At 38.6% G+C, this 26952-nt stretch overlaps 2 protein-coding genes across 5 annotated transcripts; both read right to left on the reverse strand.

The window, feature by feature from the left end:
- Nucleotides 1-382: 382 nt before the first annotated feature.
- LOC108608147 (polypeptide N-acetylgalactosaminyltransferase 5) lies at nt 383-16332 on the reverse strand. Of its 4 annotated transcripts, XM_017999389.2 has the most exons (11): nt 16186-16327; nt 15788-15863; nt 4997-5750; nt 4587-4942; nt 4364-4530; nt 3855-4173; nt 3616-3793; nt 3199-3379; nt 893-1032; nt 603-836; nt 401-547 (listed from the first exon to the last, which is right to left on the reverse strand). In XM_017999389.2, exons 3-11 carry the CDS (start codon nt 5174-5176, stop codon nt 401-403), a joined length of 1902 nt encoding a protein of 633 aa, XP_017854878.2. In that variant the 5' UTR covers nt 5177-5750; nt 15788-15863; nt 16186-16327. The 4 variants fall into 4 exon arrangements, with proteins under 4 accessions (XP_017854880.2, XP_017854878.2, XP_017854881.2 ...); XM_017999391.2 differs by lacking the exons at nt 15788-15863; nt 16186-16327 and having other exon boundaries at nt 383-547; nt 4997-5176; XM_017999392.2 differs by lacking the exons at nt 3199-3379; nt 15788-15863; nt 16186-16327 and adding an exon at nt 1842-2022 and having other exon boundaries at nt 4997-5176.
- Nucleotides 16333-16701: 369 nt separating this feature from the next.
- LOC108607478 (putative leucine-rich repeat-containing protein DDB_G0290503) lies at nt 16702-26745 on the reverse strand. Its single transcript, XM_033293478.1, has 7 exons — nt 26729-26745; nt 24241-24725; nt 20207-20481; nt 19291-20149; nt 19131-19229; nt 16990-17189; nt 16702-16927 (listed from the first exon to the last, which is right to left on the reverse strand). Exons 2-7 carry the CDS (start codon nt 24715-24717, stop codon nt 16852-16854), a joined length of 1986 nt encoding a protein of 661 aa, XP_033149369.1. The 5' UTR covers nt 24718-24725; nt 26729-26745; the 3' UTR covers nt 16702-16851.
- Between the last annotated feature and the right edge of the window lie 207 nt (nt 26746-26952).

A 26952-nucleotide genomic window follows, 5' to 3' on the forward strand; every position in this document is an offset into this window, starting at 1 on the left:
AATTAGTTGGTACTAGTACTTGGTCGTGGCTAATTAAATATATATATGTATATTACATAAAACTAAAAGTATACACGCGCACACACACACAGTTACAGTTACACATATACATATGCATATAGTACACACATTAATTGGGAAGACAAACTGCCGTCTGCAGCGGCAAGCACACATACACACGCATGCACACACACACACACACACACACACAAAAACGGAAAACAAACTATCAACTTATGAGTAGTATACAACCTTATATGTTAGACTAATTAAAAAGTAAACGAAAAATGCTTAAAAATCCTTGCCAGTTACAGCTTTTCATCTGTCTTTCAACTTAGTTAACAGCTCTACACACAAATCAAATTGGAAGTTCTCAGTTTAGTTTAGTTTTGATGTTTGGCTAGTGCGCCTGCCACTTGAATTTCGACTCCATTAGCCATTGCTGTCCCTTGCTATAGTCGCAAGGTCGCAGCAGCGGCGTGCTGGCATCATCTCGTGTGGCACGTTGCAAGCACTGCCCAGTATTCGTATGTCGTATCCATTTCTCCTGCGAAGACATCACATAATTTAACAGCTCAATGCATTTATACCAAAGTGCTTACCTCTGCATCATAGACCCATTCCTGATTGCCGCCCATATTATGACAACGCACCATATTAACTGGTCCATTCGAACTGGCTGCATCCAGGCAAAGATCATCCGACATAATCTGTTGTCGTTTGGTATAGGCAAACACTTGATTGCCGCCCAGGCCATGACAGTAGCTAATGCCAACTTTTTCATTATATTTGCGACCCATGGTGTCCAAGCAGGTTTCAGTTTCGGCATTGCGTATCTACAAAATAAAAGCAACAAGCTAATAATAGTTTGCTCTTCGCACAGACAACTTACCTCGCCCAGATAATAATAATCCAGCGGCATTAAGCTCTCCGGATAAACATTCTCCAGATACCAGCGGAAGCTTTTGCATTTCAAACGATCTCGCAGCGATTTGCGATCGCTTACATCGCCCGCTGAAGCCTTGCGAGCGCCTAAAAGTGCGCAACAAAAGAGAAAACAAATTGATTATTGATTGTTTAATTTTTAGGGCTTTTAAACATCCATGTTAGTGTGAGTGTTCGTGTCTTGGAGCTACATACGTGAAATGAGTACGTGCAGCAAACTATATACAGCTTATGAAAGGGATTAATTAAGCAAGCAAACAGGATATGTGTCTTAAAGGCTACAACAATAACCAATACCATAAACATGCAGAAAGAGAATATATATATACAAAATGGTAACAGAATTCTACAAGCGACAAACAAAACAAAAAGTAAGCTTGCAAGACTATTAAGTGAAGCAATATTTATGTAGAATCTATAGCTTGCAAGCTTAATTTAAGCAGAGGACTCTTTTGGCAGGCGTCGTTTTTTGTTGTTGTGTGTGAATTGTGTTTGGACAGAACAAAATATATAATTAGAAGAGAAATTATAGCCTCACATATAAGAAAACTCAAGACAGTAATACAATTGCAACTGAAACGTTTTTGGGGTATGGTGATTGCTTTAGCTGGACATTTGGGTATTGGTATGGGTTGCATTTTGCCATGCCACAAATCATATATGGGTATATATATATATTATAAATAAAAGACAGAGACAATTTGCAAAATTCAGTGCGTGCAGCTGGCTCAAGAGAGATTATAAAACATACGAAACACATTTAGCTAATTAAGAGAGAATATTTTATATGCATATGTATAAATACAAAGGCAGTGAGTGAGAGAACGTTAAAAAAGAGAATAAGAGAGAGAGAGTGAAGAAGCATTCGATTGTTTTTGTTGTTTTTTTGCTTTAACCTGGGTAAAAACTGTAGTAGAACTCTTTCCAGTCGTCCAGCCAAACCTCAACCAGACGCGCATTATTATGATTAACAATCTCCGTGGTGCCGCCTGGGAAGGTATACGGCGTTGACTTACGAAAGACATGACCGACTCTTGAGCAAGGCGCTATTTCGAGCACGCCGCCACACATCCAAACCTGAAGAGCGGGGTGGGGGCGATTTCAGTTTCAGTTTCAGTTTTCAAGTAAAACGAGCAACAGAAGTATACAAAATAAAGAAATCGTGGGCAAAAGTTGGAAGAGAAAGAAATTATATGTATAGATGAGAGAGAATATGCGATTAGCCAAGCGCAAATGTAGAAAAACTTTGAAGTAAAGATAGTGGGAGCTTAGTAAAGAGAGAGCGACAACTAGTGAGCGAGTGGCACAGTTTGGCGGTCGCGCCAACGAATAACACTTGTAGCGAGTGTTGTTGGATCGGTGCTAAACAACAACGAGTAGCGAGTTGAGTAGCCCACAAGGCGTAAGTAAAAGTAATACAAATATTAAATATTAGTAACAACTTAAAAGTAAAAACTAAATGCTAAAATTAATTACCAATTAGTGACGCATTAAAATTACTTAAAACATAAAATTAAAATTAAAAGCAGCAACGAGTAAAATGTAAGTTAGCTTAATTGCAATTGTTAAGGTGTCAAATACAACTGTTATATATAGTATATATATGATTTCATCTGGTTAGTTTATAATAACAAAAAGACTGCACCCAGCTGGGGCACGCAGTCTGCACAAAATTCAAGAACATTTAGAAGACTTTGTTAAAGTTAAAAGTTCAAATAAATGACACACTATATATGTATATGTATATGTAATAATAGTTAATCAAGGTTTTGGCGTTACATACGAGTTATAAGTATGCTTGGTTTGTAGTACAGTTAGCTAGTAATGTATATAGTTGAGAGTTGCTGTCTGATGCTCAAACACAAAGTCAATTTAGCTTGGTGATTAGTGTTTTTAGTACGAGCGTGTAAACAGTACAGTGCACTCGGTTAAATGTGGACTTGGAAGTTAATAATTATTAAGGATTAAACACATATATTGGATATATACACACAAATAAAATGCAATTGTTTTTGCAAAGTTCACATAATCGAGCGTGCACTGTATGTTTTTGTTTGTTTGGTAGTTTGAAGTGTTTTTGTTTTTAGTTGCAAGTGAAAGCCAATTGTTATAAATAAATAAATTATTTGTACTTAGTTAAAGATGCACTTTATAGAGTTAGAGTTATGTAAGAGATTTGTAAATTTTGTTGTATGTTTGTTGTGTTTTGAATTTGTTGTTTGTTTGTTTGATTGTTTTTGTTTAGATGCGAACCTGTGCTCATTGCATAATAGAAATCACGCCACTCGTCCAGCCAAACCTCGGCCACACGCGCCGCATTATGCAGCACAATTTTGGCCACACCGCCCGGGAATGTGTACGGCGATTTGTCACGGAACACGTGGCCCACATGCGAGCAGGGTATAATTTCTAAAATGCCGCCGCATTGCCATATCTGAGAAATTGTTATTTGAAAAGGGGGAATTTGTTGTTTGTGTTGGTTTGTGATTAGAAAATACTTTTTCAGTTAAACTTAAACAAATAAAATTCAAAGAAAATTTAAATCGACTTAAATAAGTTAAAAATTAATACAATTATTTTCATAGTGGGCAACACATTTTGCGGCTTGGCTCTAGCTGTAAAAACGAATAGAAAAACGATAGAAAGTAAATGCACTGGACATTGCCTTACACGGAATGACATTTCCAAATTCTCGCCGCCCCAAATGTCCATGCCCTCATCATAGGAGCCAATCTCATAGAAGTAATCCTTGTCTATCGAAAACAGACCACCAGCCATAGTCGGAGTACGCAGTGGAGCTGTGCGATCATTATTACGTCTCGCCATCTCACGCTGCGGCACGCGATACCTAAAAGCAAACAAAATAATGAATAAGCTGCTGAATTTTGTTTAAAACTTTGCAAGCAAACCATCTAAAGTTGAGCTTCCAGTTGAAGCCACCCCATGTTGAATCCGAGGCGGTTATATACTCAAAGGTCTCATCTGAGATGACATCGATAATGGGACACACCACAGTGCGACGATTTTGCACAATTCGAGCCAAAAGCGGCTCCAGCCAGCCCTCAGTGCATTCGCAATGCGCATCCAGAAAGGTTATGACCTCACCACTGACATGCTCAGCGCCGAGCAGACGAGCGCGTATCAGGCCCGAACGTTTCTCTGTGCGCAGCACAAATGTGCGTACGGGCAACTTGGCCACATAGTCCTCCAGCTGCTTGCCAAGAAAATCTACAAAAAAAAAGACAAATTAGTATAAAAATTATAAACAAACAAATGCAGAGTTTATGCGTTGAGCCTCTCTCGCTCAACTTTTAAATTCAAACAAATCTCTGCAGTCAAGTAGCATGTTCGAACTATATACAAATATTAGCTTAACTATATTTCTAAGCTTAAATTGAGTTCATCCTTTTAAACGCACCTCGCTCGCTGGCATCGTCCACCAATATAATTTCCTTTAGCAACGAGCGTGGCGAGCGATTGATAACGCTCCAAACTGTGCGCAGCAGCGTTGTCCAGGCCTCGTTATGGAACACAATCACTATCGAGGTCGTGGGCAGCTTCGAAGGATAGTGCTTGTGTCGACAGCTGCAGCGTAAGAAGTTTAAATGGAAATGTCAATCAAATGAAAGCGCTCTACTCACTTTTCATGTCGCACATCTGTGAGCGAGCGATTTAGCGAGATCATATCACTGGCCAGTAAATTGAATTGATTTTCCTTGAATTTCTCCTTCATTACCTCCTTCATGTCGGCGGGTATTTTAACAGGCTTGCCCATTTCGCCGGGTTTGCCCTTCGACTCGCGCACTGTGGGCGCTTGGAACCATTTCTTCAGCACCAGGCTGCGATAGGTCATGGAAATGCCGCCGGATGCAAAGCCTTGACCCATTATAGGCGCAATGCCGCCGCCGCCATCGCCAGTATCCAATGATTTTTCGGTATTAATTTCATTGTCATCCACCAGCTGATTATCGTCCACCAAACGCTCCGCATTGGGCATCTGTCAATAGGTCAAGTATTAAATGCTGCATATGCTAGTAGTTGACATACTCACATCAAGATCATATTCGCCGGCACGCCGACAACGCCAGCCATCCTTGCCTATGCAGTCCGAATAGTGAGCTATGAGCACAAAGTCAAAGATGGCCCAGACCAGCGAGGTGAGCAGGACAATGCGGCAAGTGTTGGAGCGCATGCGTCCGCGCATTTTGCGTGTGAAGCTTAAGAGCGTCATGTTAACTTGTGTGTGAAATTTGTTTAAATAGTATTTAATTTATTGTTGACAAATTTGATTTGTCAGTCGGCTTGGCTGATAGCTAACAGCTTTTGTCTGTGTGTTAGTGTGTGTTAACTTTTTGCAGTTTCAATTTTAGTTTTAGCGATATGTTTGCCCTAAGTTTATGTATTTATCAGACTTATCATTTGACACACGCTTTTAAAATAACTGAGCTGCGTCTCTTACTCTCTTACGTGCGGCTTTAGTTGCTTTTGTGAATTGTTGTTGTTGTTGCTTGGCACATATATGAAGCTGTATTGCTGCTAATTGCGTGGTCTCTCTTTCTCTCTCTGTCGCGCTCTCTCTCTGTCTCTCATGCTAGGCAGAGACGTGCACTTGCTTAACTAGTTTCTCCTCTTGTGGCTGCAGCATCCTCTTACGCGCGTTGTTGTTGACTGTTCCATTGAGCTGACAACCAAAACCAAGTCCAGTGCCCACCACTTGGCCAGCTCATGCCCCAGCAACCAGTTTGCGTTGGCTCTCCCTTCTTTTACGTTAATACGCAATCCAAAGACCTTGAGAAATTATTCAACTGTAAAGAAAGCGCGCAACAAATACAAAAATTATAGTCAAAGTAATAAAGTTAAGCAGCAAAAATGAAAGTTATATAGACAAGCTTAACATTTAACCTTTAGCTCTTATTGTTAGCCAAATTGAATTAAATTTAAAGCCTTTTATTTAGTTAGCTCTCACCACAAATTCCTCGTTGCATGTGACAAAACATTTTTGCAAAATCTGCTTAGAGCGCCAGACACGACTCGGACCCAAATACCAAACACCAAAGGTCATAGTCACAGCAGTGTGCGCTTCCCGAAAAGCAGAAAAAACAGCAAGTAAGCTGAATAGACAGAGGAACAATCAAAAAAAGAAAGAAAAAAAACCGGCACAAAACCAAATGTCAGAGGCATTTGAAAATTCATAGTAGCAGCTAAAACACAAACTGCAAACTCAGCTTGGCAGTTACTCTAGCTTTTGAGCATAGCATTGAGCATTTGATAGCGACAGCTCGTTGTAATATTTGTAATGGGTATATAGCCAAAGCAAAAAGCGCAACAACTCTTAACGGTATTTTTGTCAGTTACGTTCTTACTCTGCTGTTGGTGGTGGTGGTGCTGCTGCTGCTGCTCTTTGTGCGCACAAAAATGCATTTGAATCATTCATAAGGCATGCAACCGAGTGGCAAAGCTTCCAGCTAGACAACGAGACATACATAGAGCAGTTGCTAGGCACAACGAGGCAGCGAGCCGGAGGGGCCATGTGATGAGATGAAAGAGAACATGTAACCAGTTTCCCATAACATGATACACGCACATGTCGAGAGAGCTGCACTGAAGTGCCGCCGCTCTTCGAGCTGCAAAGAGAGGATGAGAGGGGGTTGGGAATGGGAATGGAGCAGCCTGTTAAAATATGCAGTTGCATGTGCTGAAGCCGCCATAAGAGGCTAAAAACGAAGTGGCAAACGACACAGACAGAAGCTGCCAGCTATGTATAGCGGGAAGAGCGTGGTCCCGGACTCTGCCCTGTATTGTGGGCAGGACAAGTTGTCAATAATGCATTCAATACCAAAAGATACAAAAACGGGTTTCCAGTTGACTCATACTTACACACACACAACAAAAACATATGTACACACATACATATGTATATCTGCTATATGTACATAAGATTGTCATAATATTTTCAAAAGCTTTTTGTGTAACAGCAACATGACAACGAATTCTGCACATTTTATCTGATTTATAATGCAGGAAATGCTTTCAATAATTAAAACATTGATGAAAAAAACAATATGGATTAAACCCACACATCACTGCTCTTGGGCTTTATAAAAACGTTCTCAAATTAATCAAATTTTACCGCACTTATGAGTTTAATTCAAACAGTTACGGCCGCGCTTTATAAAATATTAAATACAATTATGATTAATGGTGTCATAAATAATTAATTATTGTGCTCTTGCCAAAGGCAGCAATGTTAAACAAATCAATAAAAGTATTTGGATTTTAAATTCATGGAAATTTGCTTTGTAATTCTTCTGAATATTGAGTTTGTTTTAATTGCTCATAAGCAAGTGGAAATCAATCATCATTATAACTGCTATATAATAAGCTAGAACTTATACAAAAGTTTTCATTTGAAAGTCGTGAAAGTGTTATTACTTTCAAGGTTACTCGTTACTCACCCGCATAGCGTGTAATCTACTAAATTAACAGCTAGCTAATTACCGCTAACACTCGATTTGAGTAACGCCTGTTTTATGAATTGCATATGCTTAGGCATAAGCTTCTGCATGTTGTAACAAGTGTTTTTAAATGGCTAATTCTATAAAAGCCTATTAGCGATAACAATGTTAATAAATGCACATTAGCGCTTAATTATAATTCAATTCAAAGCAATTGAAGCAAACGCAACAATCAGCGGCTATCAATAGAAAGGCCAGCAGCAAGAATGTCGACGTCGACACAGGCAGAGCGGGAGCGAGAGAGTAAGAGCGCAAACAGCAACTGTAAATTATGACTTGTGTGTGGGTGCGCTGACGTCGACGCCGACGCCTAAGCTGTCTATGAACTTGCGCTTTGATTTGTGTTTATCGTATTCTTCTCTTACTCACTAAAGGAACGTGTTGATGTCTGTGTTGGGTTTTTGTATTTTGTTTGTTTGAGTGTTGATAAGCGCTGTTGTTGCTGCTTTTGTATTTTCATTTAGACAAAAAAGTTTTGGCTACGCTGCGCTGCGCGTAAATTAAATTTTGTATTTTAATTAAAAGTTGCATGGTTCGAACTTTGCTGGCGCACTTACATACATATATTTTGTAAAAGCTGTCAAAGTGTCATAAATTGTAACGACGCCAGCGTCAGCTGCCCGCACTGTTCACTGAGCTTTTGCACTCACTCTCTCGCTTTCGCTCTCACTCTCACGCTGCGCTGCTGCGGCATCATCGACAGCAAAGCGGAAGGAAAAAATTTTACAAGTGTGCTATGACTGTTGCTATTTATTGCTACTGATAAGCATTGCCCAAGTATGAGGCGGGGCGTGGCCATGTGTGTGTGTACGGAAGAAGAAGAGTTGACGAGCGGGCGGCACTTGTAGCGCACTTGAACACGCTTGTTGACTGCAGCGCACTTTAAACGCCCCCATAGCAATTAATTTGATGAAAATCTGTGTCAATTCTGTGATGAAGTAACACTGACGTGGTAGTCAAAGTCAGTAAGACTTGCATACGATATATGGTTGACGTGTACCACAGTAAACAAACAATTTAATAAGTGACTGAGAAAGCTTTTAGAAGCAGCTTGAGGCTGTTTATTAATGAATTGCTTGGCTAAGGTCGAACTGTGCGGTTAGTTCAATAGTAAGGAGGAGGGGAAGACAAAAGCAATTACAAAAATGAAATTGTAACAGAAAATTGCAATTAAGAAAACGGCAAAACAAAAGCACAGTCAATGCGGCGATTTGAAAATGTAAGCAATTAAATGCAATTAATGAAATTGTCAAATTGTGCAATTACGAATAGAAAGAGAGACAGAGATACTGAGAAAATGTGATCAGTGGGTTAAGTGGACTGGTTCGTTAGCTTCAAGTGCAAACGAAAATGTAAACAAGTTCCAACAATTACAGCTGCAATGAATGCAATCCACTTGGAATCCACTTTGCTCACTTGATTTGATTTTGAATTGCAGGCGCTCGCTCGACGCTTAATGTAGAACTAAAAACACTCCCACACACCAATACACGCACACACACATAAATTCATCAGTCAAATGCTCGTAGCTCAGTATAAATCACTTGTTGTTAAGTCAAGCGCAAATACATTTTGTATAATTAAGCACGCGCATTTGGCGCACACTTCAACAATAACAACAATAACAACAAGAGAGTGGAGCAGGGAGTGCAGAGAAAAAATCCCACAAATTCCGCATAAATTTACGCTGGCTCCACCACTAACAAACACATCAAAGAGCACCCCCGCCGCCGCCGCAGCCTGAGACACCGTTAGACCACGCAACCGACCGCTGTAATGAAAGTCAAGCAACAGGAGAAGCTTCGGCTTCCATGTTCTGGCAACTGGCACTGGCAATGGCATTAGCCCCTGCACTTGACGCTTTAATGATGCGTAGCTGGTCCGAAACGCAGCAGCGCATTTTGGAGGCGCGTTATTTATATTGCATGCAAATAAAATTTATTTCATTTACATGCTGGCATGTACAGCCAAACAAATTAGTGCTATAAATAAAGTACACACACGATACACAATAAATGATACATGCCATCCACACAAGCGCATTCAAGTCATAAACAACAAAATGCTCGCATCGTACTCTCGCCTTAAACGGCGTCGGGTTAATGAACTAGTAAAACTAAATAAAAAAAAAAACAAAAACAGCAACAGCTATCTCAAGCAATTCAAGCTTATAAAATGTTAATTTGCTAACCGGCTTCTTATCGCTTCGAATTTCGATTAACGCCTCAGACATACACCAAAAGTTGAGGTGGTTGTGACTGTTTCAATCAGAGAGGCTCTCTAATCTTTTCATTGACCATGAGTCAATTCCATTTTATGTGTCAATGTCTAGGTTACAATCAAGATTAAATAATACAATTGTTTACTAGCTATTTAAATTGCTAATATAACACATATTTACGTTGATGCCGTTATTTTTTATAAACCATTATAAAATATAAGTGAGCTCTGGATTCGTTTTTAAATCATTCCATTAACATTTGGACACGTGTTCCAAGGTGTATAAATAAATGATTAAAAAAAGCTGTTCATCAAATTAGTTAGAAAAAGAACCTCAATAAATAAAGCACTCCGCACATTTGTCACAATTTACGAATCTCAAGATCAAGCATTAAACATTAGTCGGAATTACAGAGACTATTAAAAGCCTAATGCGACAATTCTGCTGAAGTGCTAGAAATAATGAGCACATGAAATGAGATTAGGCTTGAGAAATTCGCTGGCTCTATATAGAAAGGTAAGCGGCAGGAAAGAAAGTCGGACATTATCATCATCATCATTATCCATCAGTAATTCCAAACATTCGCCTGTCGCGCTCGCTCAAGAGCTCAAATCTTTAGTGCAGAAATAATAAAAAAAAAAAACGAGAGACAAAAAAATTCATGACACGCATTTTAATTATAAGCAAATAGAAGGGGAGAGGGGAGACTGCACAGGGGCTAAAGCCGAGCTGAATGCAAAGCCCACGCTAATTCCAACAATTTGTATGGTAAGTTGCACGAGTTTTTTGTTTTTTTTTTTTTCTCATTGCGTTGGGGGCCGCTTGATTCGGATTCCGATGCTGTACAGTTAAATGTAGCAGAAGCGCACCCGCTGCTCGTTGGGGGGTTGTGTGTAGCCAGAGGGAGGCGAGGGCGTGTGGTAGCTGTGGATTGGGCGTGGCCATTGCGGTTAGAAAGCAGAAATATGCTAAACGCCAAAACGTTTGCATAGCAATTGCTCAAAAAAACAAAAAAAAAAAAAAAACAAAAGTTACCCAGTTTCCAACAGTTGGGGATTTTGTGTTTTGTATTTTCAACTTTTTTCTTGCGTTTGGTATTATATTTAAAACGCAAAGTTCTGTTTTAGTTTTTATGGTAAGCCAAATACACTAGCCAGCATAAGTTTGAAATTAAGTTAAGAATAATTAGCTTAAGTCATTGTCTTTTAGCAACGACTGTTTACTAAGTTGATTTCAATAAATAAAGTAGCTTTTGTTTATATTACATTGCTTCTAAAAACTAAATATAAAGTGTATTAAAAAGTTGGCTAACACAAATTTTTGCACAAGTTGGCAAACAATATGCAAATTGCTGCAACTAAAAAGCGCAGTATAAGTTACGGCCAAGTTTAGCAAGTTTTAAACGTTAATAGTGTGCGCATAAGCTATAGATAGAGTATATGTAGTCATAACTAAAATAAGTGCAAAGTTTTTTCGCTTCTTTTGAGGTTTGACATTTGGTCCATTTGGGCCTCATAAGCGGACAGTAGGGCGACCCGCATCATTAACTTTTTATATACTTTTATACTCCCTCTCTCTCTCTGTCTCTCTCTCTCTTCGTATGGTGTGCACTCATTAAGAGAGCGCAGAGCATAAAATGAAAACTAACTAGTGCACGCTTATGCGTAACTAAACGTTCAAGAAAATTATAATAAAAGCAAATAAAGTTAAATGCCATTTATTTAATGTCAAGCATGCACAGTCGACTGTTTACAATAAGTTTAAATCACAATTAAGCACTAATCACAGAATTGCGCCACGCATAAACATTTGAGATTCAATTGTTGTTGCGGCTTTGCTTTAAGAAATTCCAGTCTGCATTCTAACAACAAAGCCCTATGGACAGCGCTATGTACATTCAACTCATTGTTATATACTTTTTACTCTTATGCCATTAAAATGTTATTTCCTTATTATATTGCCCCCCCCCCCCCCCCAAAGGCATCAAAAAGCGTATTCCTTGTGGCATTGGGGGCGATGTCATATGAAAGACTTGACTGACTGACTGACTGATGCTGCATGCCACACACAATAGACACACACACACACACACACACTCGAGTTGTGGCCACGTAATCCGTAGCTTACTGTGTTTGTGTTTTGTAAGCTGCGTCACGTTTTGTATTTTTGTTTATTATGCGTAGTATAAGCAACTAAATCATATTATGGCAAGCAAAGTTTTTTAGCGTTCAATATGTTTGCCAACTAATTATAAAAGTTGCTGTGCCAAAACTTTTGTTGCCACCCAACCAAGCAAGCAAGTTACTAACTTATTCTCAAGCGTGTGTGCAATTAGCCAAAGTTGCAAGGAAGCAAGCATAGGGACAAGCTACGCTTGTTAGCTTCTTATCTGTAGTAGTAGTGATGACAATCAATTTATGGTACACGTTTTGATATACACACGTCTTTAACAATAACTAAGTGCCAAAATTATGTTTAGCGAAAAAGTTATGCTCTTGACTTTTAGTTTAAAAGCTAGATACAATTGATGTTATGCCAAAAATTGTACAATGGAGTTGACATTTGAATTAGGAAATGAAATATGCGCCGCAGAAATGTAAAAGATTCAAATTATATTTGTATTTAATTAATTTTCAATATGCATACTTAACATTCAAAAATGTATCTATTCAAATATCTTTAAATTCAATAATTTATGACAATATTTTAGAATCATTAGCAAGTTAATTGCCTGAAAATATTTAGTTACGCAGCTAATTTTGTATAATTTTGAAGTTGATTTCAAATTGTATATCATAGCAGATAAATATTTTATTTTAAGTATTCTGCAATGCTGTAATCAATCAGGCGCAGCCAACTAAGTTACACACTTTTTAGCCATCTTTATGCTTATTCAATCGCTTGAGCAATTGTCATATTTATGATTGAATTTAACCAATGCTGTAAATTTCGTAAGCTCAGTCGAGCGCAACCAAACTAAGCGATACACTTTACTCAAGCGCTTGACCAATCTGTCACATATTCAAATACTACTATAATTACTCAATAAGCGACCCTCGCTTTTGTGCCTGTTTACACTAAATATCCACTAGATACTTATAGAAATTTTCCGCTGTTTAGTTGCGTGGCGTTTCATGCGCTAATAGTTTGCCAGCCAGCCCAAGTCCAAACAGTTGATCAACATTTATGGTGGCGTTGGGGGTCGAGTTGCTAACTTGTTGTTGTTGTTGTGTTGTTTGTTGTTGTTGTTGTTGTTGTTGTTGTTGCAACTCCCGCTGACAACCTTGGCTAAAATGCAGCGTAAGCTCAGCTGTGCGTTGGCGTTGACTGTTGGTTAACGCTTATTATTGCTGCTGCTGCTGCTGCTGCTGCTACTGCTGTTGTCGAAGCTTTTGGGTGGCTTTGTCAAGTACGGCGGAGCGAGAAGGCCGTGACTAGAGCTGGGAGAGCGAAGCGCATGGCTCATAAATTTCTAGCTGCTTTGCAATATGAAATATTTGCAGCATAATTGAATTAAGTTTGTGTGTGCGTATGTGTGTGTGTGTACGTGTGCAGCGTGCTGTTAATTTTTAATTTCAGCTCATAAATAAGCAAATAATTTTCAAAAGATAACAGCAACAACAGCAAAATGAGCAAAAACTCATCAGTCAAAGAGACAAAAGAAAGCAAAATTAAGAGGAAAAATGCACAAGCCTAACAACGAATAAGTAATGCGCTACAAAAAATAAAATGTATGGCTAGCAAAATACATAACACATATATAAATGTTGCATTTATAATTTAATTGTTTGACTGTTATTGACTGTTTTAATTATTTTTTATATAATATAGTGTTGGCTTGATTTATCGTCTGTCTTCTCCATTTGGTAATTAAAGTGAAAATACAATTTTCAACACCTTTTGGGAAACACGTTTTAAAGCAAATAGCGAAGTAAAATTAGAGATAGAGAGGACGAAAGAGACGCGTGAGTAACAGCTGGCAATTGTAGCTGTTGCTGTTGGCCATGGCAATGTGGTCAAAAAGCAAAATGTGTGGCAATAAAGCAAATGAATATTTTTATATACTCACATTTACTAGTTTTTTGCGCAAATTCATTCTCATTTTGTTTTTGCCTAATGCGTAAAGCACAAAAGGTTTGTCTGGAGACAAAATATAAAACTATTCCCAGTCCAAAGCTATTTTTAGCAACAAGAGAACATGACTTTAAAATATTAAAGAAAGGGAAGCAAGCGTTAGAACAAGTCCCAGTGGGATGTGTGAATTGAGATTGAAACGAAACTAAGTAGAGTGCCAAAATGCCGCGTAATCATATTCAGTAGCAACAAAGCGAGAGGGAGAAGAGAGAGAGAGAGAGAGAGAGAGCGAGCGATTGATAGCAAAATGGAGCATTTGTGTATTTGTGTGTAAAGCAAAAGCTGTGCAAATAGACGAAAGGCGACAACGTCAGCTGTAGATAAAAAAAAAAAAAAAGAGTTCAAACACACACACACTAACATACGATTCTTTCATATGCGTGTGCTGGCAATAACAACAAAGTTGCCAACAAAAAATAAGGCCAATGATGCTTGTAATTGTAGCCACATCAGTTCAGCTCTTCACTTGACAACGTTCTTACTTGAATTGTTGTTGCCGTTCATAGCGGGCGTGCAGTTAAGGCCAAAGCTACATACAAAACGTCTCAAGGCAATTTAAGCCAAACTCAAGAGCATTAAGTCTTGGCGAAAAACAAAAAAAGAAGAGCTTTGAAAGTGATTAACGTTTTATGTGAAAGCCGTCACCCGCTGGCCAATGTTTTTCCCAAATGCTGCCACTGCTGCTGCTGATGATGATGAGCAAGCGAGAGCAAGAGATAGCGACTAGTTAATCAAAGCAATAACAATTGTAGTCTCAACTTGCGTTGAAAATGTTTATTAAACTATAAATATGACATGCTCGACTATAGCATACACTTGTTTGTCTTGTAATGTTAATTTAAATGCAATTTTAAGGCTGAAAGCATTTAGCTTAACAATTTAAATTTAAATTGTAAATTTTGCATGCTCGACTATAGCATACACTTGCTTGCCTTGTCATGTTTTTTTACTGAGCTATAAACTTTTAATTTAAATGCAATTTTAATGTTAAAAGCATTTACTTTAACAATTGTTGCACAATTTTAAATGTACAGTGCACACTATAAAATGAAAAGTACCAGCTGTCAGCGTTGAAAGCTCATAAACAGTTATTGGGCACAGTAGTAGTAACAAAAAAAAAAAAAACAAGCAAGCAAGCGAAGCGCACTGTGGGGAAATCTGGTCAGCATCCATGCTAGTTGAGCTCATCATCAGTTCACTTGCTCTTAGTTGACTCTTTCGGCATTTCTATGCTGCAGGTGTTTTCCCATCTATATATGTGTGTGTGTGTGTGTAATTTTAGTGCCTAACTCTGTGGGGATTGCGATAATGGCTTTCTCTCTCTCTCTCGGAACAACTTTTAGACATTTGCAGTCAACTACGATGCGAGCACATATTAAAAGTGGTCAAGCTATCTGCTTTTGGTCATATGGCCCACTTTTATCGCTTCATTTTGACCAACTGGCAGGCAGGCAGAGCAATTACATTGGACAAGCATTATACCTGTCTCTGCTTTTTTTTTGTGCCACAGCATCTGCTTTTATATGCACACTCATCTGCTGCTGGAGTGGGCGTTGCACTTAACATTAATTGCAGCCCAAAGTCCAAAACTTAATATGACTTGTTCCACGGTGCTGCTGTATGTCTATAGTCAACTATTCCCGCTTGACAACGATAAGAGCAGATAACGCAAACAGCAGATGAAAGAAAAGCCAGCTACTCAATTTACAGCATTACAAGCTGCCTTCAAAAAAGAACTATACCCATTAAATATACTTAGTCGCCTGCATTGGCAACTGCTGCTGCGAGCGCTGGGCAGCATCAGCAATTGGAACCGGTTAATTTAATGCGACCTCCAATAGGAATCAAGTTCACAACGGAATGCCGCAAAAAAAAAATAAAAAATAAACGCAGCAAAGTCCGAAAATAAGCCATAAAATTAAGATTTACGCGCAATAGCAATAGTTTTTCTACTTTTTTTTTCTTTTCTTACCTTACACGTTGCGCAGTGGACCTCGCTGTTTTGGTTGTAGTTTTTTTTTTGTTGTAGCTGGCAGCGTTGAAAATTCCTGCGAAAACGAAGTAAAATGAAATGTTGCAGCAGCTGAAGATGTTGCATGTAGTATATATGTTTAGAGCAAGACGTCGCGGGGGTTGCAAGGAGTGGCGCCTGGGCACAGGACTAATGTGCACACACGTTTGCCGCAAATTGTGGCGACCCGGTTTATTTACACGCTGTCGCACTTTCTACCACAACCATATATACACACATACACACACATATATGTATTTACAAATAGTTTATATTAGGTATCAAGTGCACACACACACACCCATATACACGCACTCATTTTATTTCTAACGAAAACACGTATTTGTATTTGTATTTACCAAATTCTTATTGCATTGCCAGCAGCAGCATGTTAACACTTTTATTTATAACTATGATTTGCACACACGGAACGCGACGTCAACGCAGCAAAATTTCAACAGCGTCCCACGCGTTCAACGGTTCATTTTACAATAAAAAATTTCAAAGTGTATAAAAAATAGTAAAGTGCGAGAAATACACAAGTGCGAGCGAGAAATCTGACTATATGTCAAAACAATCGTTATCGCTAATAGCAATCGTTATCTGTATGGCATACGTTTGAGACGAACATCTGAGTCGATAAGTTTTCCACTATCGGAATTTTTAGTCGCTATAGTTATCTCGCTCCCACATTTGTTGCTGAACTTCTCGCATGAAGTACGATATATTACTTGAGTATCGATGCCTTTAAGTGTTTATTCAAAATTCAAAGACCGTTTATTTCAACTAATTTAGCTTTTTATTCATGATTAAAATTTAACTGAAACACGATGGTAAATATTTACGATTTACGCTCAATCATATACAGTTGTTAATTTTACATGTTTCTTCACGCGTTTCACAGTTTTTTTTTCGTAGGACGTACTTTTGTTGCCTTAAGCCTTAGAGCCAAAAAAAAATGTAGAACATATTCACAATAAAAATTTTCGTTGCATCGCCAAAGCGTTACGTCTCAATTATCAAGATTATTTCAAAAAACAAAATAAAATTGAAAATAAATTCGTCAAATATCCATTAAACAAAACAATGAATTTAGCGTAACTAAAAAACAAAACATTATTTTGTCGCCCAACCCCACACTAAAACTGATGAAAGCTGCTCACTTTGGCGATTTGGCTTGGCTAATCTTTTGCTTCTCCTCATCGGTGAACTCCAGTATGCTTTCGATGGCTTGCAGATGTCCCTGGGAGTTCTCCTTATCCGTTAGAAAGTAGAAAATTGCGCTTTTCAGGAATTGCAGCTTTACTTCTGGATCAACATGGGTGCGATTCTTTTGCGCCTCCAACAAACGACGATAAATGGTCTATTTGGTTTTGATAGAGTTAAGTTGGTTAGTTTGAAAAAAGAGAGTACAAAAAGATTTATAGATTAGTTAAACACGTATTCAATAAAATATATCAAAAACAAAGATAAGCTGAGGTCGCTTAAAAAAAATGTACACATATAAATATTTACATAAATTCGATTCATTGGTGCTATATCATATGAACATTAAGGTTATAGTATGTATGTATATGTAACACTGAATAATATGTAGTATAAATATATTGGGAAATGTAAATATGTTAAATGGTATGTCTACGTTATATAGTTGCTATGAACCACATGCTATACGTAGATTAGCGTTACGTGAGGAAAATTGTCAGTTGTTGCTACAAAAAATTAGCAACGAATTTATTGTAACTAGCCTTAGAATAATTATACTATTGACATGTTTTAAAACATACCTCTAGTTACCGTTCAAAAATAAACAACGTTTAAATTCATTTGGAAACAAATGAAACTTGAATAATAATAACAGCTTCCTGTTTCATTTCCCCCATTCCGATAACTTACTTCCCCTGGTTATATATCAAGTGATGATGGCGCAGATGCAATGTGAATTTGTTAGTTTGAGGTAATTGAGGTGGGTTGAGGTTTATACATGAAATGCCAAAATGTTCGTTTAGCCAATGCCCGTAAATAAAAATGCAACATAAAATGAATTTTTGTTTACATAAATTTTGCAAAAATTAAAAAAGGGAAAACTCTGAGTCGGGGTGGTTTTACTTTCTTTTTTGCTTATATTTGTTTTTATTTCATTTTTATTTTATTTTTTGTTTCTACATAACCTATTATACACAGCGTCGACAACCCACAGAGCGAATCTCTCTTAGGGGCTATATTTTAGAAAGTTTTAAAATGGGAGCTTCTTCTTATTGCTTAGTTTATATGTGATGACAGCAACTATTACTGCCGCACTCTTCTCACTACACTGACTGATCTTAACGAGGGAGAATTATTTTTATATAGTTTTGTGGGTGTGTGTTAATATATTGGTTATACGACAAGAAAGTTTGTTTAATAAGTGTTAAAAAGTGCGATTTTAATTTTACAAGATCGAGAGTGGTAAAAAGTATTGTAAATCTGTAAACGCAATTTCATAAATTAAGATCTAGCCGCATTAATTGCTGTTATAAGAATAAACACGAGAGCCATGCAAAAATAAAAATAGAATATTAAATAACTATTTACTTCTTCAATATATATAAAATAAGTTATATTATTTATATTGCACCAAAAATTATATTAACTTGTATAAACTCATGTGTTCACGACTTTGTCACTACGCGAAAATGATAAGACTATTGAACTTTAATGAAACAAATATATTTATGTGTACTAAAACAAAATTAATAATGTTAGCTAATTTAATGTAGTATAATGCAAAACCGTTAAAATTAACCTTTATATATTCGTAGGGGAAGAATGCTAATAACGGTGTGAAATATTAGTATTTTTTTGGTTTTAGTGATTGTGATAGAGGCATTTTCTATATTTAATTGCATGGCTTTTACGCAACAAGGGCGAAAAGACCAGCAAAATTAGATATATTTGTGATGACTCACGCGCATACGTATATAATAAGGAAGGAAGAGATATTCCAGTTTATATACACAGACGGCCCCTTCACTTCTCACTCTCACATACAAGCAGCATGAGTAGTTTCATTAACAGAAAGGAATGGACAATTTGTTTGCATTATGTGGCGAGTTGTATAGTTGGAATAGATACCCGTCAATAGATAAGTGATGTTGTGGGGTTTTGTATAGTTTCATAAGTTTGTAGTTGTTGTTGTACTGGTGGCAGTTGGTGGTTGTTGATTGATGTGTGTTGAATGTCTTGATGATGATCACGATGCAACAAAATGCAACACACAAAACAAAACCGAAAAGCATATTAAAAATATATTGAAGAATCTTACGCGTATATTCTCCAGCTCATCCTGTGTGCTCTGCAGCTGATGCAGCAGCTCATTGATCGATACCTTGCTGTCCGGCTGGCGTGTGGCCAGCTCCAAGGCCTGCAAAGCAATTGAGAAACATTAAGCGAAATTCGACGACTTTACTTTATGCCAACTTTACCTGATCGGCGCGTGATATGCGCTCCGCCTCTTGTCCCTGTTGATACATATGCAGATACATTTTGTTTTGCTTCTCCTCATGCTCAACGAGCTTGCGCTGCAGCTGCTCCAGCTGCTTCTCCAGCTCGTGTATACGCTGCTTGGCATGCTCATAGTCCGGCACAATGTCCGAGTAGCGCGTATTGCACTCGGCCAGCTTTTGCAGCAGCGCCTCCACTTTGTCGTTATGCGAGCGCTTCAGATCACTGGTGCTGCCATCCTGGCTACGTATCAAGTCCTCAATACGTTGCTCATACATGCGTATTAGCTCCTGGCGCTGCAGCTCATAGTTCTCCAAGCTGCTGCTGGCCTCGGGCGTGCTATTCTCACATAGCTCGCTTTGCGTTTGCGAATCCTTGGAGTGCACCGACGACATGGTTAGATCTTCAAAGTGTCCAGAGTCGGCATAGGAGCTTTGCATCTCTGCGGACATTTGCATAGCCTGCAGCTGTTGTTGCTGCTGCTGGCGACTGCACTTGGCATTGGCTTCATCCACCATGTCGACAATGGGTGAAACATCCTGTGAGGTTTTCAGCTCCGCCTCGCGCACTGTTACTGCATCTGAGGAAGCGGAACGCTCCTCTGGCGAACTCAACGAAGCCTTGAACAAGCGCAGCTCAACCACTTCACGTGTTAGACGCAATATTTCCGTATCCTTCGACTCCAGATCCTGGCGCGCTATGCAGAGCAGCTCCTTTAGTCGACGTATCTGCCGCTGCGCACGCTGCGTGGGCGTTAAATAGTCCGCACCCACCTGGCCAGCATAATTGGAGCAGTGCACCACATACTTCATCTTGCGACCACTGAAAGTGGTGCCGTTTCTACAAAAACAACAAATTTTAATATTATGTACACTTGTTGCTGCTTTATAGACTTACCTGGCTACATAGGGATGCTCACAGGACATGGTGGAGCGACCCGAAGTGGTCGTTGCAAATGAATACATCGAGTCTAGATCATCATCTAGGTAAGTGCTGGGCGAATCTGGTGTAACTGGCGGCGTCTTTGGTGATATCTTTGCTTCATGCACTGTGGACAGCTTTGTGTGCTGCTGCTCCTGCTGCTTCCTGGCGCTTTGCGGCGGCGTCTTGGGCGTCTTTGGTGTGGCTACGTGGCTCGCTGTCTCTGCGTTGCCGCCGTTCAACTTCAGAGACTGCAAATGGTAAATGGCAATGGCAATGGCAATCTTTAACTTCAGCGTTTAGCAAATCTATAAGCTATGCCAACTATTCAATTTCTTTGCTTTCGCTGCTGCTGCTGCTGCTGTTGGGCGCTATCTACATCTCTATCTTGGCTGGCAGCATTAATCTCTCAATTTGAACGTGCATGCTGGCTGGCCTGCTTACTCGTGCATAGTTTGCGCAATTATGCGCCAAAAGGGGGGAGGGCTGAGGGGGGGCACGCACAACAATGTAAAGCTGTAACGCCCCTTAAACCAATTTGTTGTTATATATATTTTAGCAAAACATTTTAAACACTCGCTGGTTACTTTCCCATTTAAAAAAATCACAACGCAGCTCAGCCGCAGCAGCGAAACATTTTTGTGGTCAATTAGCTGCCTATTAGCTTCACTGGCAAACTAAGAGTAAGTGGAAGGCTAGCATGTAGTCCTATGAAAAAAATAATTTGCAATTGCACATAAGCTAACGAATAAGTTTGACACAAGGGTTAAAATTGAGCCTAAGAAGAAACTCCTTTAAGATTTATAAGAGGCATTAAAGGTAAATATCAAAATTTAGCATGCAAATAATAAAGTCACTTATTAAATGAAAACATATGTATGCATATTAAAAAAAAAAAAAGAACATTTCGCACTTGTTTCGTATGCTCTCCAACCAATTAAATCTCAACAAAGAAACCTTTTGCTATTGCCCACATCAACGCGTTTACACAATTGACAGTCCAAGTCTTAAATAGTAGCTTCGCTATAATACTGTTAAGCTATTATGAAATAAAATGCAGAAAGTGCAAAAATAAAAAAAGAAAAGATAGAAAGAAACCTTCACTAAGCCGCAACTTGCACAGTTTTTGCTTCATTTTCAAATCCACTCACACTCGCACTCTCTATGGCTGCATCTCGCTCTCTTCTCACTTTACTCTTGGCCTGGCCGAGTAAGTGGCACAAAAGTGAATTGATTTATGTGCGCGCGCCGGTCAAGTTGTCAAGTTGCAATTGTCAGCAAATTTTCAGCTACTGTCACACACACACACACAGACAGTCTGCAAGCCAAATCGGGTTAGCAGGCAATTGTTGGAGCTAAAGGGCTTTGTTTTGTGGTAAGGTAACAACAATAACAACAACACTGGGCACGTTCCGCATGCATATTTCATAATCAACAAACAGTTAATGAGTTTCTTGCCCTATTTCAAACAATGGTACTAAGAACTTTGCTTGGAAAATCTTGCAAATGAGCTTTACGCATGAGCTCACAGCATTAAATAAAAAATATTTGGTAAGTAAGATCGGATGCAGTCGACAGCTTAAGACTCTGTGCGAAGGGCAGACTTAAAGCTGTGCAAATGTTAAATATGAAATGAAAATTTGATTAATAGTTGAGTTAGTCTATAAATATTGATATATTGATAAATACTATACTTAATTTTAAGAGCCTATCAAGCTTTTTTTCTGTTGCTTACGCACACTTCATATTTATTTATAGGGTCTTTGACTATAGCTTTGCCTGCCTCTTGTGCCTGTAAACTATGCCAAGGCTATTTCAGTTATTAACTATTATTATTCTTATTATTCTCTGTTGCGTTTGTAGCATGACTAACTGACGTCTTCGGCTTTTAATAACAATTGTTACAACTGCACTATAGTCACGTCCAATGCAACTACCTGAGGCTTGGGGGCTTGGGCAGCAATCAATTAGACACAGAAAGAGAGAAAAATCGATGACTTTGATTGGAGAGCTTAGCCATAAGCTATGCATTTTATGCAGGTGTCACGTAATGGCCAAAATAGCCCAATTGGCCAGATGCCAAGAGTGTGCCACATTTGCATTTGCATTTGTTTGTGTGTGTGTCATACAATTAAAATCATTTGCGACAAATTAAATATTTATTGCCTGCTGTTTGCAGTAAGACTGTTTATATATATAGACTATAGCGCATGCCTTTAATACAATTCGAAATATTGCGTATTTTTTGTTTGAATTTTTCTACAAAACCAATAGGTTTATTTTTATGAAACAATTATACGAATGAACAATGAATTTATTCTTCAAATGAAAAAATTTTATTTCATAATTAATAAGACACTGCTGGCAAATTCAGTTGACTTGATAAATGGCAAAAACGGAAATTGTGCTAAATCAAGCTAAAGGAAATTTTCGCAAATTGTCGACAGCTGCTGCAGCTTTAATTTAACTACAATTTATAACAATTAAAGCTGCACACGCGGCCTAAGCCTAAATCCTTAGGCGCTGTTGCCATTAACTCCAGATATACATACATTTTCACACATGCACATAAATATACTTGTATGTAATTAGAATGCGTTGTCTGTATGTAATTTTCACGCGAAAGCGAACACTCGACTTGTTTTACACAAGTTCTTGGCAATAAGAAAGCACTTGGATTTTTTTTTTTCTTTTTTTGGCAAAGCAAAGTTTGTTTACACGCGTTCACTTTGAGCATAAAAAATCAACTGAAACGCAAAACGGTCAGAGCGCCACATGAAGAAGATGCCCAAAAGAAAACAACAACAACCCTCGAAAACAAGAGAGAAGAAGAAGAAGCAGACAATATGCAAGCGTTGGGCGCGCTTACAATGTTGGGGGATGAATCTAAGGTGCATACATATTTGCAAAAGCTGCGCTGCGCACTTGCATTTCCTTCTTTACATTGTTTTCTCTGCTATTTCCTATCAGCTGTTTTTTTCTGTGTGTGGTTGGCACACTTTGGGCATGGAACGCAAAACGGAAGTGGAATTGAAACAGCTGCGGTTGGGCTTTTCACATACAAAAGACTTGAGCTCTAAGTTGTTGTTTTGTTCTGACTTCTTTTCTTCAATTATGCAAACCAAGAGTTCAGCAGTGCTTTAGTCTCTCTCCCAGCACACAATGCGCTCTCTCTCTCTCTCACTGAAGTGTGTTGAGCTGTGTAATTGCTTTCAAACTGACAACCATTTAAAACTGTACAGAGTGTTTAAGCTGTCAGCTTAAATTATGGTTGGATTTATTAAATTTTAATGACAACAAGCATATCATTTACGTTGATAAAAATAACTAATTGTTAATTATTATGGCTGCAAATATTTACAACAGTTTTGAAGCGCGGAAGTTGTGTTTATGGATATGATTTTAGAAAGTATCTGATAATGGAAAATATCGCATAATATTATTACTATATAGATATTAATATAAATAGTTCTGTAATCTTCTAACCAAGCAAATTGTGCGTAAATTAAAACTAAGTAACTGCAATATGATTCTACTTTTTAATTATTTTCTATATTGTCCTGACTTCATCTAATACTAGTCCTAATTTATTAAGACAAATATTTAATATTTGAAAATTTTTTTAAACTAAGCTGCAATTATCAACTGTTTAAAGTTTTGTTCTTTCTTCTATGGTGTACTTCTTATTAAATTAATTGTGTTTGCCATAAGCTCAAAGGCGTAAAAGACAACTGGGCAGCTGCTTAATCCTTTAAATATGTAAATACAGGCTTGTTTATTAAATCCCACTGGGTGCAGTTTCGTAATGAAATGGACACGCGTGTCTTATGTGCGAAATATCGGGGTTTGGGGAAGGGGCAGGGTAATTTACAGTTACATAGGTCAGCAGTCGATAGCAGCGCGTGCTTGTCAGCAGCTAAGCCAGCTCGGGTGGGTGGCGGTGTTAGCCACCGTCGAAAAAAAATCGATACAAATACAAAGTGTATGCCAGGTCTAGGCGAGCGACTTACCATATTACGCGACTTGGAGGAGGCCATATCCAGGTTGTTGGCTTCACTTAAGTCCAGGCGATGTGTAGCACTGCATAATGCATGCGTAGCTGCGTCCCGCTCGTCGGCCGACGACGTCTTGTGTCCTAGATTGATGCAGCTGCGATTACGTTTTAATTGTACGGCGGCACTGGCGCGTAGAGCGAACGAGGATTGCGACTGCGATGTTGACGTTGGCAACGTGGCGCGCGTACTGAAATCACCGGCGGAACCTGACGACGACGATTGACTTGGTTTTGTGCCGCGCAAGCGCAAGGAGGCGGAACGACGGATTGGTAGAACAGCGGCAATAGCCAAGGTTGTGTTTGCTTGTGTCTGTTGCGGTTGGGGTTGGGGTATGCGTGTATTGTTAGTGGGTGTAGTTGGCTGCAACGACGGCGACTCCTTCTGCTGCTGCTGCCCCATTGATGACGTATCTGCTGGCAACAACGACGTCATTGGTGCGGCTGCTGAAAGTGAAAATGCGGTATGAAAAAAATGATTGCAAAATGCAAATTATTAAAATTATTTAGTTGCACTTTCGAAATGAAGCAATTTTATTAAATGCATGCACGCCTTAAATGCTTCATTATCTTTAAAAGCCACTGCAGCAACTAATTAAAAACTTTCTTCAGCTAAACAATTAATGCACAAAACACCTCAAATTATCACAACGTTTCAAGCTGCGTGCCTGGCTCAAAGCTTAGGCTTTAAAACACGAAGAGGCTGCATGGTAATAATAATTTAAGCCAAGAGACTGCAAGTTGGCAAATTTTTATGATCTGGGCATATCAGATGCCAAACCGAAATAACTTGCATAATACGAATGCTTAACTGAGCTGCGGTTATTGCTATTGTCTGCTCGTCAGTGTTCTACTTTAAATTACTTAAAAAACAGCTGTATTCATAGGTGACACACTAACAGCTCTGCGGTGGGTGTTAGCCAACTCGCTATTACATTAAATTACAGCAATCAATAAATGAAGTGAGCAATCAATAATTGCTTGTGCTGCAAACTTAGAAAGTCTGCAGAAATGAGCTGAGTTCATTTATAAAGAAACTTATAAAGAGAATACATTTTACATATTATCAAAAAGGTAATAACAACACCTGCAAATGTTAGTTTCAAGTTTCGAACTTTATAGCTGACACTGCAGTTTGCTGAGAATTGTAATTTTAGCAAAAGCTTTGAGTATTTTCACTTTTTTGTGTAAAATTCTTTAATTGCTCTTAAATCTATTAAGTGAACTCCACTTAGGGTCTCTCTCTATCTCTTGCAGATGGCCAGGCCAAAAGCATTTCTCAAGCTGGCTCAAGCTACCATTGTAAACAATTTCCGCTTATTTCTTTTTGGTCTGACAGCTACAGTGACCAAAAAGCACAGTTGGGATTTGTTAAGCCATAAAAGGTCAATTTCACAGCTGAACAAACGTGTTTGTTGTTATTATTATTGTTGTTAAGTTTATTGTTATTACGTGTGTACACAATTTTTCTGTTTTAGTTAGCGTACGTAATTTGTTTGCTTTCGTACACTTACTTAATGTATTTTAAATATACGTTAGAGTGTCTTGCATTCGTTGTGTGTTTATAACTGTATTATCTTGTTTTTTTTTAACTAGTTAAAATTGCTTTTAATCGCATTTCTTTGAACTGGCTGACAAGGTCAATGTATAGTCAAACGGGATATCGAGATTAACGTGATGGCATTTGATGAGCAATTGCCCGAAGAAATTTCAATGAGTTTAACAACTGCAGTTGTTTTAGCAATTATCTATTCACACACACACACGCACACACACACAAGCTCAGGTCATGTTTACTCCTACCAATGTAAGAGAGAGCGAGCGTCAACGACGCGCTCTTGTTATCAACAAAAACAATTTTGGTTGTTGCTAGCTGATAAGCCAAACGAATTGACAGCAAATTGCTTTTAGCGACTTAAGGTTGCCAATTCTTAACAAAAATGTAAGCATTTCAATTTACAAAATGTCCTCGCTTAATACATAATTGTGCACAATTAACTTAGCACTATGTACCTGTTTGTTAATTAATAAACACTTGACGTAGCTAATTAACTTCGGCCACTTTAGCGCTGGCAGCGATTGTTTATAAACAGACAAGCGCGTGCAGTGAACGTCGAAATACAACTGAGCTGCAGTAGCTACCGTTGGAAAATGTATGTTGAGGATGGAAAATGCTTTAACGTTGTAAATTAAAGCATAAAGCGGCAGCGAGTCGGAAAAGCTGGGGTAGCAACAATGTTGCAATCAAGCCGGCTGCCGGTGCCAGTTAGGCCGTACCCAGGGCAGACCCCACCTCTGACTTTGGCATTTTAAGCGATTTTCATTGGGCTGGGAATCTGCGGCATTTGAATGGGCGCTAGGTGAAAGGTACTACTAGTACAAAGTACTTTTCGTTAATTGCCATAATGCCACCACGGAGTTCCAAGCTTTGTTACAATTGCACTTACCTGTTACCGGCCTCAATACAATTAAATGTGTGTGTTCTCATGGCATTTTTATTGCATAGTAAACAACAAACGCTCAGCCTGGCGTGACGAATTGCGTCTTTACTTGCATATTTAAAAAACGAAATAAATTATTCTTCTGCATCAACAGTTGCTGCTTGTTGTTTTCGAAACGCGCCAAATTTGAGCAGAGCTGTCGCACACGCGTCAACAACAAAAAGCACCAT

The sequence above is a fragment of the Drosophila busckii genome, chromosome 2L (assembly GCF_011750605.1).
Source record: "Drosophila busckii strain San Diego stock center, stock number 13000-0081.31 chromosome 2L, ASM1175060v1, whole genome shotgun sequence".
Lineage (NCBI taxonomy): Eukaryota > Metazoa > Arthropoda > Insecta > Diptera > Drosophilidae > Drosophila > Drosophila busckii.

What these genes read in the sequence shown, in the direction of transcription:
- LOC108608147 (XM_017999391.2), bottom strand. Translation starts at nt 5,176, where the DNA reads ATGACGCTCTTAAGCTTCACACGCAAAATGCGCGGACGCATGCGCTCC. An exon ending in GGACGATGCCAGCGAGCGAG is followed by an intron (nt 4,174 to 4,363) that starts GTGCGTTTAAAA and finishes TTTTTTTTGTAG; the next exon opens with ATTTTCTTGGCAAGCAGCTG. An exon ending in ATTTGGAAATGTCATTCCGT is followed by an intron (nt 3,380 to 3,615) that starts GTAAGGCAATGT and finishes ACAATTTCTCAG; the next exon opens with ATATGGCAATGCGGCGGCAT.
- LOC108607478 (XM_033293478.1), bottom strand. Translation starts at nt 24,717, where the DNA reads ATGACGTCGTTGTTGCCAGCAGATACGTCATCAATGGGGCAGCAGCAG. An exon ending in CCTCCAAGTCGCGTAATATG is followed by an intron (nt 20,482 to 24,240) that starts GTAAGTCGCTCG and finishes TACCATTTGCAG; the next exon opens with TCTCTGAAGTTGAACGGCGG. An exon ending in GAGCATCCCTATGTAGCCAG is followed by an intron (nt 20,150 to 20,206) that starts GTAAGTCTATAA and finishes TTGTTTTTGTAG; the next exon opens with AAACGGCACCACTTTCAGTG.